Source organism: Poecilia latipinna, unplaced genomic scaffold (assembly GCF_001443285.1).
Source record: "Poecilia latipinna isolate Pla-1442-1.1 unplaced genomic scaffold, P_latipinna-1.0 Scaffold439, whole genome shotgun sequence".
NCBI lineage: Eukaryota > Metazoa > Chordata > Actinopteri > Cyprinodontiformes > Poeciliidae > Poecilia > Poecilia latipinna.
Genome location: NW_015113055.1, coordinates 209,657 through 221,293, shown reverse-complemented (window position 1 = coordinate 221,293; position 11,637 = coordinate 209,657). Strand labels below are relative to the sequence as shown.

General features: G+C 38.1%; 1 protein-coding gene across 7 annotated transcripts in view; it reads left to right on the top strand.

Annotated features, from left to right (window-relative positions):
- Positions 1 to 127: 127 nt before the first annotated feature.
- Positions 128 to 11,637, top strand: part of eps15 (epidermal growth factor receptor pathway substrate 15) — a 29,999-nt gene continuing 18,489 nt past the window's right edge. For 2 of the 7 annotated variants that reach the window (XM_015038361.1, XM_015038364.1), the window contains exons 1-12: positions 128 to 219; positions 5,401 to 5,442; positions 6,101 to 6,190; positions 6,289 to 6,336; positions 7,469 to 7,564; positions 7,677 to 7,739; positions 7,984 to 8,109; positions 8,758 to 8,817; positions 9,226 to 9,456; positions 9,724 to 9,869; positions 10,210 to 10,366; positions 10,953 to 11,032. In XM_015038361.1, the coding sequence (XP_014893847.1) occupies positions 166 to 219; positions 5,401 to 5,442; positions 6,101 to 6,190; positions 6,289 to 6,336; positions 7,469 to 7,564; positions 7,677 to 7,739; positions 7,984 to 8,109; positions 8,758 to 8,817; positions 9,226 to 9,456; positions 9,724 to 9,869; positions 10,210 to 10,366; positions 10,953 to 11,032 (1,193 nt within the window). In that variant the 5' untranslated portion in view covers positions 128 to 165. Of the gene's footprint in view, positions 220 to 298; positions 329 to 5,400; positions 5,443 to 6,100; positions 6,191 to 6,288; positions 6,337 to 7,468; positions 7,565 to 7,676; positions 7,740 to 7,983; positions 8,110 to 8,757; positions 8,818 to 9,225; positions 9,457 to 9,723; positions 9,870 to 10,209; positions 10,367 to 10,952; positions 11,033 to 11,637 lie in introns of those variants that run through there. The other 5 variants (XM_015038362.1, XM_015038360.1, XM_015038366.1 and 2 more) reach the window with 3 other exon arrangements.

Genomic DNA, 11,637 nt, shown 5'->3' with positions numbered 1-11,637 from the left:
CTGAGATGAGAGTGAGTAAGTATTAATGACCCGTAGAGGGCCCCGTTGTTGTTTTATAATCACATTTTACGTTTAGATATAAAATGAATAGGATTTCCCATCATTCCCTCATGTTTGTGTCCTGCTCCAGGTGCGCCCCCTATTGGTGTCTGGAGGTATCGCAGCATGAAAGCAGTGGGAAACAGAAACACTATGGCTACCACTCTGTCTCTTACTCAGGTAACACTGTCTGTATAACTCAAATATATCGACAGCAAACGTCGCCGGCTTATGTTTGTTTCTCTTGAAAACACCTCGGAGGCGTTATTTAGACATGGCGGGTAGAAACGTGAGTCCTTATCGACCGTGGTGGCTGCTTTTGAAGTTTAGTCCTGCTGTGACTGGGAAAAGTTTCTGCCTAATCTCTTTGGGGACTGCGTAAGGGCGTAGCTAGCCAGCTAGCCTCTGAGCTAACAGCTAGTTTTGTGTCAGTGTTAGGCTTTTCTGACGCTTTTTTGTCAAACTGCACACTCGTCGTGTAGCTAACGTCACTTGGCTTCGTTTCATTTGTCGCTATTTCTCATAATTTTTGCTGCAGGCTAGTCGGTCATTGCCAAAGTGATGGTAATACGTGAATACCCATCTGTGGATCAGTCTGTATTGTCGCTTTACTGTCACATTTCTCTTGATCAAATTTCAGGTTTTTACGTTGTATATCCAGTGTTTAGGACTGCCTCGGTGTTCGTGTGGTTTCCCATACGGTTAGACTGAATCTCCAGCCTGAAGATGGCTATTATTAGAAGTAAACATGCTACAGGGAGATTGAATTAGTGTTTTCCTTATGACCTTTTCCAGTTGAATACTGTTAACTGTTAGCCCGTTAGGTCATTTTCTATCCATGGTGTAGCAGTATGGCAAAAATATATAAATGTGTAATGTTGAGAGCTGCTTTGCAAACATAAGAGGAAGTGAACCATGGCAGCTACTAGCCTTCCCTGCTGAGGCAAAACGGCCAGCCTGTTGCTTGTTAAATGAAGAACTACCAATTTGTGTGATGATGTTTGTTTAGCTCGTAAATAAGTGATTTAACAGGCTGCAATCAGGTCTGATCAGTAGGTCGCAGTCCCAGACTTGTCACCTGAGCCACTGTTGGATGTAACAGATAGGTGGTTTGGCAGTGTTAGCTTATTGTTTGACTTAATACTCTGAAAATTACCCGTCTGTTTACTGTTGGTTTTAAAATTGGAGTTGGACAATATGATGAATTGTAGTCAGCATCTTTAATGTGCAAAATCATAATAGCAAAGATGTGCTCACAAGCAATATTTGTTAGGCTTAAAGTATTTCAAGTACCTTGCTTTCAATTTATGCTTGTCTATAATATATGAACAGTTAAATGGACTTAAAAGATGCTAAAGCCCAAGGACAATGATGGGGGCATCAAAATAAATCAATTTTTTTTGCTTTTTTATTGTACATCCCAGTCACTAATGTTTGTTGCTTTATGTTTTTAGTCTTCAACAGACTAATGGACCAGAGAGGCATTTTGCTGTTAAAATTTGACTCCATCTAAGTTATACAGTAATCAGGGTTTCTACAAAGCCTTAAGGTCTGAAACAATCTTCACTTTAGACCATAAGATGTTAGCTTTTCTCCCTGAAAAATATTGTAATTGTAAATTTGTACGTTTGTTTATTCATTGGTTCTTCCATCGTTTGTTTTCTGAAACGTGTTTTCTGATTTGTTGTTGTGTCTGAGGAATAAGGGTATTTTTTACGATCGGAGGGATGCGATATGTGCTGTAAGCTGTGTCAAATTGAATTTATTTCAAACATACAGTTTTCTTTGCAAACTGAAAAACTATATTACTTCTCAAACTGTCTTATTGTGTGTTTAGACAAATAAATTGACCATCTTCTTGTTACTTTATTTGCTATTGGCTCTTTTGTGATGGAACAATTTATACATTTTCTGTAGGTGGCTAAAATCTGTTGTCAGTAAATTGTCTTGAGCTTACTTTTCACTTTAGATGTTCAAATTAGGAAAGGTCAGTGTAAGAGCACCAGCATTACATGCTTAAAAGCACTATTACAAGTGTAGTTAATTAAATTATTAGGATATTATTCTCCATCATTCAAGTCGGTCTTACAAAGTCTCAAATTTAACTTTATAAAACCTGCAGAGACTCTGATAATTAAGGCGTTTTCTTGTTTCAGCTCTGATTTAAAGAGTCACCAGTACAATGATCACTGTGTTACAGCCGTCAACAGTTCCTGGCACACGATTTTGTGCGTCCCATAGAAGAAGTTGCATTAGTGTGAGAGAGGGAGAGATGGATAGATATGTGTGTGTGTGTCAACGGTTATCTCAGAGGCAGTTGAAAAAGCTGACAGATAACTGCTGATGACAGCCTTCAGCGTTCCTCCACCCCCCTCCACGTCTCTCATTGTGCCAGGATCTGTTACAAGATTGACACCCGAGCAGATATCTGCTGTCGTCCTTCTTTAGTTGTACAGTGGAGGCTAAATTTGCACAGTGGTTGGCCTTGCAGTGTTGGAGAGCTGAATGGAGGCGACTCATTTTGTTCACTTCTGCTTCCCTTCTTCCCTGCACCTGTGAATTGAAGCTCTAGATGACCATTTGTCAGGCCTAGCTAAACGAAAGAGGAAACGCTGATTTGTTTCCTGTGAAGCACTGAAGCGGTCAGAGGAAAGACGGGTGTTTACAGAAGTTTCGAGTGAAGGACAAATGAGCTTGTTGCTCTTTATGTGAGCGTCCAGCGCTTTGGGAAGTTCTTAAGAGCTCTTTCTAGACAAATCAAAGTCTTCAACATCGCAGTAAAGCAAAATGCGACACATCTGTTCAAGCCTCACTGAATGTTATCAGTCTGCACCATACAACAGTAAATGGTGTCAAATATCTACAGCCATTTTCTACATAATGTACACGTATATCTATATGCAGAGAGGGACAGAATGAAGAGAAAAATGGCTAATTGGCCAAAAAAGAAGAACAGCTGATTCCCAGAAATCAGGATTGTTAAAAAAAAAATGCTAAAAAGAATCGCCGGTTCCTTTAAAATGTGGCTAGATGACGTTTCTTCCTTAGTACATTATTGCCAAATACACGCATTAAGGGTCAAGGCAGCTGTTTGGTTGTCTGTGTTTGAAAGTCATTTTTCCTAATTTTGTTGGTCTTTTTAATCCTTGTGACTCACAATTCTGGAAGAGTTTTGGGTTGAATGCCATGAGAGGAATTATGACAAGAACCTGACTCAAGCAGTTCTCTCTGGAGTCGCTGTATAAGATACTATTAAATCACGTGGCTGTGGATTTTTCATAATTAATTATTCTTAAAGATATTTTCTTTTGCCTCAGCAGTCTTAAAATATTTATGAGGGACTACTTTATGTTAGATTGGATATTTTCAACAAGACATTTTAATGTAGTTTTTTTAAATCTATATATTCAGCAGTGTTTTTCTTATTTCTGTTTCTGGTACTATTTGGTTGCTTGAGTTGAAAATAAGGTTATTTTTAGGGGAAGCTTTTCAAATTATGTGCTAAAATTTAGGAGGTTAAGTAAGTAAGTTTTACAAAGCCTTTTCTTACAAGAGCATCACAATTAGTTTGAATATTCAAAAGTTAGGTTTGCTCTTAGTGATTTCAATCATAAAGTAACGCTTATCTCAAACTGCTTTTCCACTGCTACTGTGTAATCAAAACCAGAAATTCAGTCTCTCAAATTTACATGAGACAAATTGAAAATGATTTTAATGCAGAAGTGTTTTCTCTATTACCCTATATGACCGGCTTCAGTATTGGGAAGACAACTTTCGATCTTGACACCTTCCACAGGAAGGTTAAGCTTATAAAGTGCTCCTTTCAAGTGGATTGATGGAAAGTTGAGTGGGAGAAAAAGAAGTTTTGTTTAAACAGAAAAAGGTGCACAAACAACAGGTGAAACTTAGCCTGGTAAAAACCGGCCCCTTTTTTCACACTTTGCTTCGTAAAGAACATCTGGACCCTCTGCTACTGAGAAACATTTGCTTGCTGGAGGCATGGACTCTGTTAAAGTTTTAAATTTTACCCAATCGCTAACATTTAACGTCCAAGTTCGACGCTATGAAGCTTACTGGAAATTGATAAATCGAGTTAAATGGGTGAAATTCCTCACGGAGCCATGAAGGGAAATGAGAATTGAGCAGAGTTGAGTAGGCTAGGTAAAACTGCACCTTTCAAGGATTATGAGGCAACACCCTTTATAGAGTCTGGTGGAGATTCACAAGCAGGGAGCTGCATTGTCGGCACCTTAAGAGCCGCCACAGTCAGGCGTGTCCGTGGCACGGACTACGACTGTCAGTCCTTTGGTGAAGCGTCTTCTGAACCAGAGACAGCAGCTGCTGCTTACCTGGTTAGGAGGAGAAAATGCCCATTGATCTGAAGTCCTATTTTTAGACTGAATTAGATTTTACATTTTATTTGGAAATAAAACTCCCTGAGTTTGGCCGAGTGGAGAGCCCAGTTCTAGTGTGAATGTTCCATAAACAGTGGTGACTTGTGGAGCTGTGTCATCGGCTTGTGTTGGTCCAGTATGTTTTCTCAGTCCAAAGTTTTCCATGGATGCTGATTTAATTTCCCAGTAGGGCTTGGCGGCTGTCCACTCTGTACAAGTAGCAGCTTTAGTGACCATGGTATTGCCGTACTTCACTGACCAGAAAACCTCCCTCACCTAAACCCCAGAAAGAAAACTATAGGGTATTGTCAAGAGGAAGATGAGTCAGCAGGCTCAACAATGCAGACAAGGGAAAAGGATGTCACTAACGCAGCGTGGGATTCCTTCACATCTCGGCAGAGCTGCTGACCCTCCATGCATGATGCAGGAGTTTATGCAAGCAGAATCAGTGAACTGAACATAGATCTACTTTTCAGAAGGAAGATGTTGCTCTGGTCTTGTAGATCTTATGCAGTATCCTTTTTATCTACTGAATTTGGGGTTTTCATTCGCTGTAAGCCATAATCTTCAAAATCAACCTGAAGAAACGCTTGCTGATCTGAAGCTGCTTGAGATTTCAGATATGAAGCTGAAGCAAAGGGAGGATTTAGCTTTTAAAATGGTTTTTAGACTCTTACATTATTCACATAATTATTTCCTGTGTTACACGTGTGCCTCTTAATCTGTTGAGTATATGTCTCACATTTCATGGCTTTGCTATGCAGTGATGGTTGGCAACATTGTGTTGAACTAAATAAATAGTCGGGTTACTCCATGAATATATCTGTTTAATAAGTATAATTATGGGTTTAAAATTTTAATTTTTCTTACTGACCTTAATTAACTTTTTGATGATATTCTAATGTATCTAATCACACCGGTATAAATGTAATTAATTGATTCAAGGTCTTTTTTTTCTTTTTAACAGCTTTCCAGTGGAAATCCCATCTATGACAAATATTATCGACAGGTAATATCTTCCCGTAAACAACAGCTTGTATTGCGTTTTATTGTATCGATATTTTTTATTTGTATTTTTTACATTTTCTTTACCATGTACCTTTTTTTATTAAGTTGTATTATTTTATAAACAGTTTTTATGCCAATGCAGATGTTTTCTCACTACCAACACTCGGAATGATGTAACAAATTCCTGAAAATGGAGAAATTAATTTCTAGAGAGTGTGCTACTGTTTAAACTCTGAACTATCTCTAGCTGCTCTGATAGTGTTGTTGTTGTCAGCTCTGATCTCTGGCCTACCTTTACAGTCAAGCCTTTGTGTCCAACAAAGGAAGTATCTTTATGAATTATTAATGTTTCTCTTTGCCAACCAGGGAGAGAAGCTCTATAAAAGACTACTAAGCTAATAGACTTCTGGGGGGAAAAAAAAGCTTTATTTTATTATCAGTATTGATTTTAGTGAGTCAAAGGCTCCTTTCTTCCAAAGAGTGACTCTCCCAGTTTATTTCTTCATTATTCCACCCTCTCTTTATGCAAAAGGATTGGTCTGAATCTGTTCATATCATAAAATAATATAACTCTTAGATAAATTAGCACATTTCTGCTGATATCTTGCTTATTGCTGTTCCTGTTTGTAACGTTGTGAGCATGCTCATGTGTTGTTCAGGTGGATCCCACTGGGAGCGGGCGGGTGGCGGCAGCAGATGCGGCTCTTTTCCTGAAGCAGTCGGGCTTGGCTGACATGGTTCTGGGGAAGGTGAGGAGTAAAGGCTGCAAATGGATCAGAAACATCTCATCACATCTGTCTTGATTTTACGTTTAAAATTAATCTGTAACCTCTTAATGTCTCTGTAGATTTGGGATTTGGCAGACATTGAAAGAAAGGGTTTCCTTAACAAACAGGTAAAAACAGCAGTGGAGTTGCATGGAAACCTCTTATGCCCCCTTCGGGTGTGTTTGTGAATTTCTTTCCACCTCTTTTTTTTTTTTTTGTTTGTTTGATTATTTTGTTTGTGGTTTGAATTTTCACAGAAAAATCCAGTCATTTAATCTCTAGTCAGTAATGAAATTGCAAATAAATTCACCACAAAATTACCACTGAATTATTGTACAACAATACATTTTCTGCTGTATTTCTTGAGCCACTGAAATAACGTCAAACCTGCTCAAAACTACTAACACTTTTAATCATCTAATGATATAACAGCTGTTTAATTACGTGAATTATTATTGCAATTTATGTTGAATAAAATGAATAACAAAGGAATGGGATTTTTTTGGTGATGAAAGTCTTGGTTGTGTTAAAGATTCACAACAAAACTAATTTTATTGCATTCAGTAAGTCAAACATTTTTAAAAGACATTGATGCCGGATGATTGCAGTTTTTGTTGTGCCACAAAGTTACACTCCTAAAAAAAAAAATCTTAAAACCAGGGGAAGATGTACTGATATTCACACTATTGTAAGAAGGGTTTTAAAATACAAAGGAGGAAAAGGAGAGAGACAGTAAATAAACAGTAAGTTTTTAAAACTGCTTTTAACTCAAAAAGGCTTTTAATCAACTGATCAAAAGTCAGCCTGTGCCTGAATCCGACTTCGATTTTATTTTGTGTCAGATCTTCACACAGATGTCTCTGACATTTGTTAGGCTCTGCAAGCAAGACCTGTCACAACGTTCTGTCGCAAGTTTGACGCAATAAGTCAGTCACTTTTAAATCTGGAGGATGCGGGTAAAAACGGTCAAGTTGATGACGCAATTAATCTGACCAGGCTGCATCCTCGACCCAGATTTAGTCCTTTTCTAATGCTGACCAATGCCACATGACATAATCTGACTGAGAAGGGTTAAAAAAAAAAACCCTCAAAGGCTGCATCCTCCCCTGTTATGAGACAAATTTGCCTATTTGGAGAATCAAGATTTTGGTTAGAGGTATATTTAACAGGTAGCAAATCTAAAGAGGTGACAAAGTATATGTTTATGTGTTATGATGTGGTTTAGTATGGCATCCATGACTCTGCCTCTTCTCCCCTCAGCAATTCTTCATAGCGCTGCGGTTGGTTGCTTGTGCTCAGAATGGCCTGGAGGTGGCGCTTAAGAGCCTTAATGTGGCTGTTCCTCCGCCCAAATTTGTAAGTTTGCTGCTTTTGTAACCTGCACAATTATAATTATAATTAACTTTTCTTTTAGTAGCATTAATACAAATGTTGAATATTAACATGTATTGCTTCTCTACACCTGCAGCATGATACAAGCAGCCCGCAGTTGGCAAGAGGAGTGGCTGCTGATGCACCCTGGGTTGTTAAGGTGTGGAGGTTTTCTGTTTATTTGTTCTTTACAAAATGGGAACACTGGTTTTATTTTGAGAGGTTTGTAATCTTTTATTGTGAGAGTATGTAAAATAAAATAAAAAATCAGGTAGATTAAATCTTTTTCAAGGCCAGTTTTAATTGTTTGAACTTGCTGTGAGTAGCAGAAATATTATTTCCTGTTTAATCATTAATCCTTATGAAATCACTGAACTTCTGTTTCTTTTTTTTTTATTCTCTAGCCAGAGGAAAAGATGAAGTTTGACGCCATTTTTGAGAGTTTGGGTCCAGTTGGAGGGATGCTGTCAGGAGACAAGGTTAAACCGGTTCTGCTCAACTCCAAGCTGCCTGTGGACATCCTGGGCAGGGTAAGAACCACTTTAAAACTTTTAAAGTTTAATTTTCTTATTTCTGAAAATGCACTGTAGTTTTTTTTTTTTGTTGCTGTTTGTTTGGAAACGTTGAATAGTTTCTGCTCTGGTATTAAAAACAGAAAAGGAATTCCAATGCTTATTTTCTTCAATTACAGATATGACTTTAACTGAATTTCCTCCTTGTCTTACTTTCCAATGATAGGCAGTACATTTCAGTAGTTCAATTTTTTTTCTTCATGAACTTGTTCTTGTCGTACTTTCTTCATGAAACACTGTGAAGCCTCCGGAAAAGAAGGCGTGGTCACAGTTAAATGCTTCATCAGTTTTTTGCGACAAAATTTGTCACACACACACACACACCTCATCTTTTTAAACTGCTGTGTTTAATTAAGTGTAAATTTCTTACCTCAAGTAAAAAGATGGTAATATATGATGCACAAATTGTCTGCAGTTATTTTAATGCTAAATTATCAAAAATGTTGTAATAAATATTTTCAAATGGACTAACGCATCAATGATATAGTTTGTGATGTCGGCAATGTTGCTTTAGGAGCCAGCAATGAGTCAGTGGTTTCATTGGTAGGTTAACATGTTTCATAACATTTTTTTAAAGCTGAGTAATGTTGTCTTTGTGTGTTGAAGGTGTGGGAGCTCAGTGACCTGGATAGAGATGGCATGTTGGATAGAGATGAATTTTCTGTGGTAAGACAGAAATAAAGATAGTAGTAATAATAATAAAGAACACTTACACCGGTACTGAAATGCTGACTTGCAAAACTGTATTTATGCCTTGTATCTTTATTTATTTTTACATTTGTCATGTTACAACAAACTTCTCTAAATTCTTTTTATATCTTCTAAATCACTGTTTTGTAGAGCCACTCCAATCAAATCTCTTTTATGGGATGTCTCTACACAGCTAGAAAATAACATTTCCGCCTATTGTTCTTTGCTAAATTGTTCTGTTAATGTCTATGAACGTCAGTTTACAGGTTGTAGAGCTGAATGGAACAAAATCAGTGTGCATGGAAGAAATGCAAAGATTAAGTCACTGCTAGGTAATTATCGTTTCTGATTGATTTTTCTGTTTTCTTTGCTACTCTTTCCCAGGCCATGTTTCTGGTTTATAGAGCTCTAGAAGGCGAGTCCGTTCCCATGTCCCTACCGCCTCCTTTAGTTCCACCCTGTAAGAGGAAAAAACCTGCGGCGGCACCCGTGATGCCCCTGTTACCCTCACCTCCCTCTGTGAAAGACAGTCGCTCCTCCCATCCCGGCTCGAAGACTCTTCCCCACCCTCCCAAACCCGCGCCAGCTCCTGCCCCAACACCAGCAGCCGCCCCTGTGAGTACAGCCTCCGTCTCTCCTGTGCATGTAGTGCCTGAAACGCTTTTGCTTTTTTTTTTTTAATTACTAACAAAAAAAAAAAAAACTTGAGCAACTCAATTAAAATGATCTCAAACTGGCTCGCTCAATGTGTTTTTCAAAAGAAGAAGAGTAAAAAGAGTGGGAAGGTGAGTGAATATTTGTTGGCTCGGTCGCACTGTCATTCGTCTGTGGTGTGTTTTTGCTTTTCTGGAGCAAAAAGTGACGCTTTTGTTGCCTACACAGTGGGTTGTATCGGCTGCAGAGAAAGCCAAGTACGATGAACTGTTCAGCAAGACGGATGGCGACATGGACGGCTTGGTGTCTGGAGCAGAAGTTAGAGATATTTTTCTCAAAACTGGGCTGCCGTCTGCCACGCTCGCACGAATCTGGTAAGCAGAGATGCTAGCAACACGCAGTTGTGTTCAGACAAGATTTCAGCCAATTTCTATCCACTGATTTGTTAATTTCTTTCCATTGTGGAAATAGAAATGTGGTGTTATTGATAATTAGATAGGGTAGCTACATCCTGGTGGCACGTTTCTGTTTTTACATAAGACCAGTGACATCATTGATTTTCACCCTCACACGGCTGGTGACCGTCCATCCTGCCGTGTCCTATCGGTTTCCATAATGGCAGAACATGATGGATCTGCCGGATCATTAAAAGTAGTTATTGCCTGAGGCGGGAATCGTTGGCCTCTTGCGTAACTCGTGTGTTCTTGCTCCCAGGGAGCTTTGTGACATTGGAGACATGGGAAAGCTGACTCGCGAACAGTTTGCCTTGGCGCTTTATCTGATCAATTTGAAGCTGACGAAAGGCCTGGACCCTCCACAGACTCTCTCTCTCGAAATGATTCCTCCGTCTGACAGACAAAACAGCAAGCAGGTGAGGCCCACAGGTTCACTTAAGTCTGTTAATACTATTAGAAACAAATACAGAGGGTTTTTTGATTGATTCACAGAAATTTATTTTTCAGATGAACTTTTTATACCACTATGAAAGATGGTAATATATATATATTTTTTGAATAAATGCCCCAACGGAAGACATTTCCTCTTCTTTTTACCAAGTATTGTGCCCAAACATGTTTCTGTTTCAATTAACTGTTTGGATGCAGATTACTATTGAACACATAAAGGCAAGAAAAATGGATGAAACATCCAATAATCATGGACAAAGTTAAATATGAGCATTGTAGGATATTCTCCTCTCACCTTAAGTGTTCTCACGTCATTGTTCTCTGAACCAAAGTTTATTTGTAACGTCAATAGTTTCTTATGGGTTTTTGTCATCAAATATTCATATAGTTATTTCTGTCTTTGCATCGTGATGCTGTTTCTTAACTTTAAAATGTTTTTTGTGTCCCATCTTCCATCAGTAAAGTGGTTGCTCTTTCTGGCTTTAAAAAGTCCTTCCTTACTGTGTGTAGGTAAACTTATGCACATTTTGTGATGCTGTTTATGTTTTTCAGAACAACGCGAACCTGGCAGCTGACTTCTCTGCCATTAAGGAGCTCGACACCCTCAGCAACGAGATTGTTGAATTACAAAGGTAAGACATCATCCTGATATTTACATTAAAGAGATGCGGTGGACCTTCCTGTGGCGCTGCTATGGAGAAATATAAAAAAAAACAAAACAACAGATTATTGATTAAAAAATAAAGAAAAAAACTTTTAGAACCCCAGGAAAAAGTTCATAGATGCTCTTATCAACTTAAAAGTAAAGAATAAATTTTAAAAAATGCTTCAATTACATATATTTCAAATTGATTACTTAGTAGTACCAACAGTTTACAAGAGCACCAAAGTTTGAAAATGATTTCCTAATGTGGGATTGTTTATGCTTTCTAAATAAATCTACTTAAAGGTTTGAGGTAATTAGAGTTTTTTTCTGAAAAGTGGGAGATCATGTTGCTGCAGTAAAAGGATTGAGTTGTTTTAAGCTCTTCTGTGGAAAGCTAAAAAATGTAGACACCACTGCATATCAGATGTTTATCAACCGTCCCAGTAGAAACGTTGGAGGTTTATGCAAAGTTTCTGTGAAATGTTATCAGATTTGTATGTAGAAAAAACAAAAAACATTTCTTTTGTAAATCATAGGAAAAATATTTTGGTGATGTTCATTTTGTTACATGATTTCGGTAAAAACCTCGGG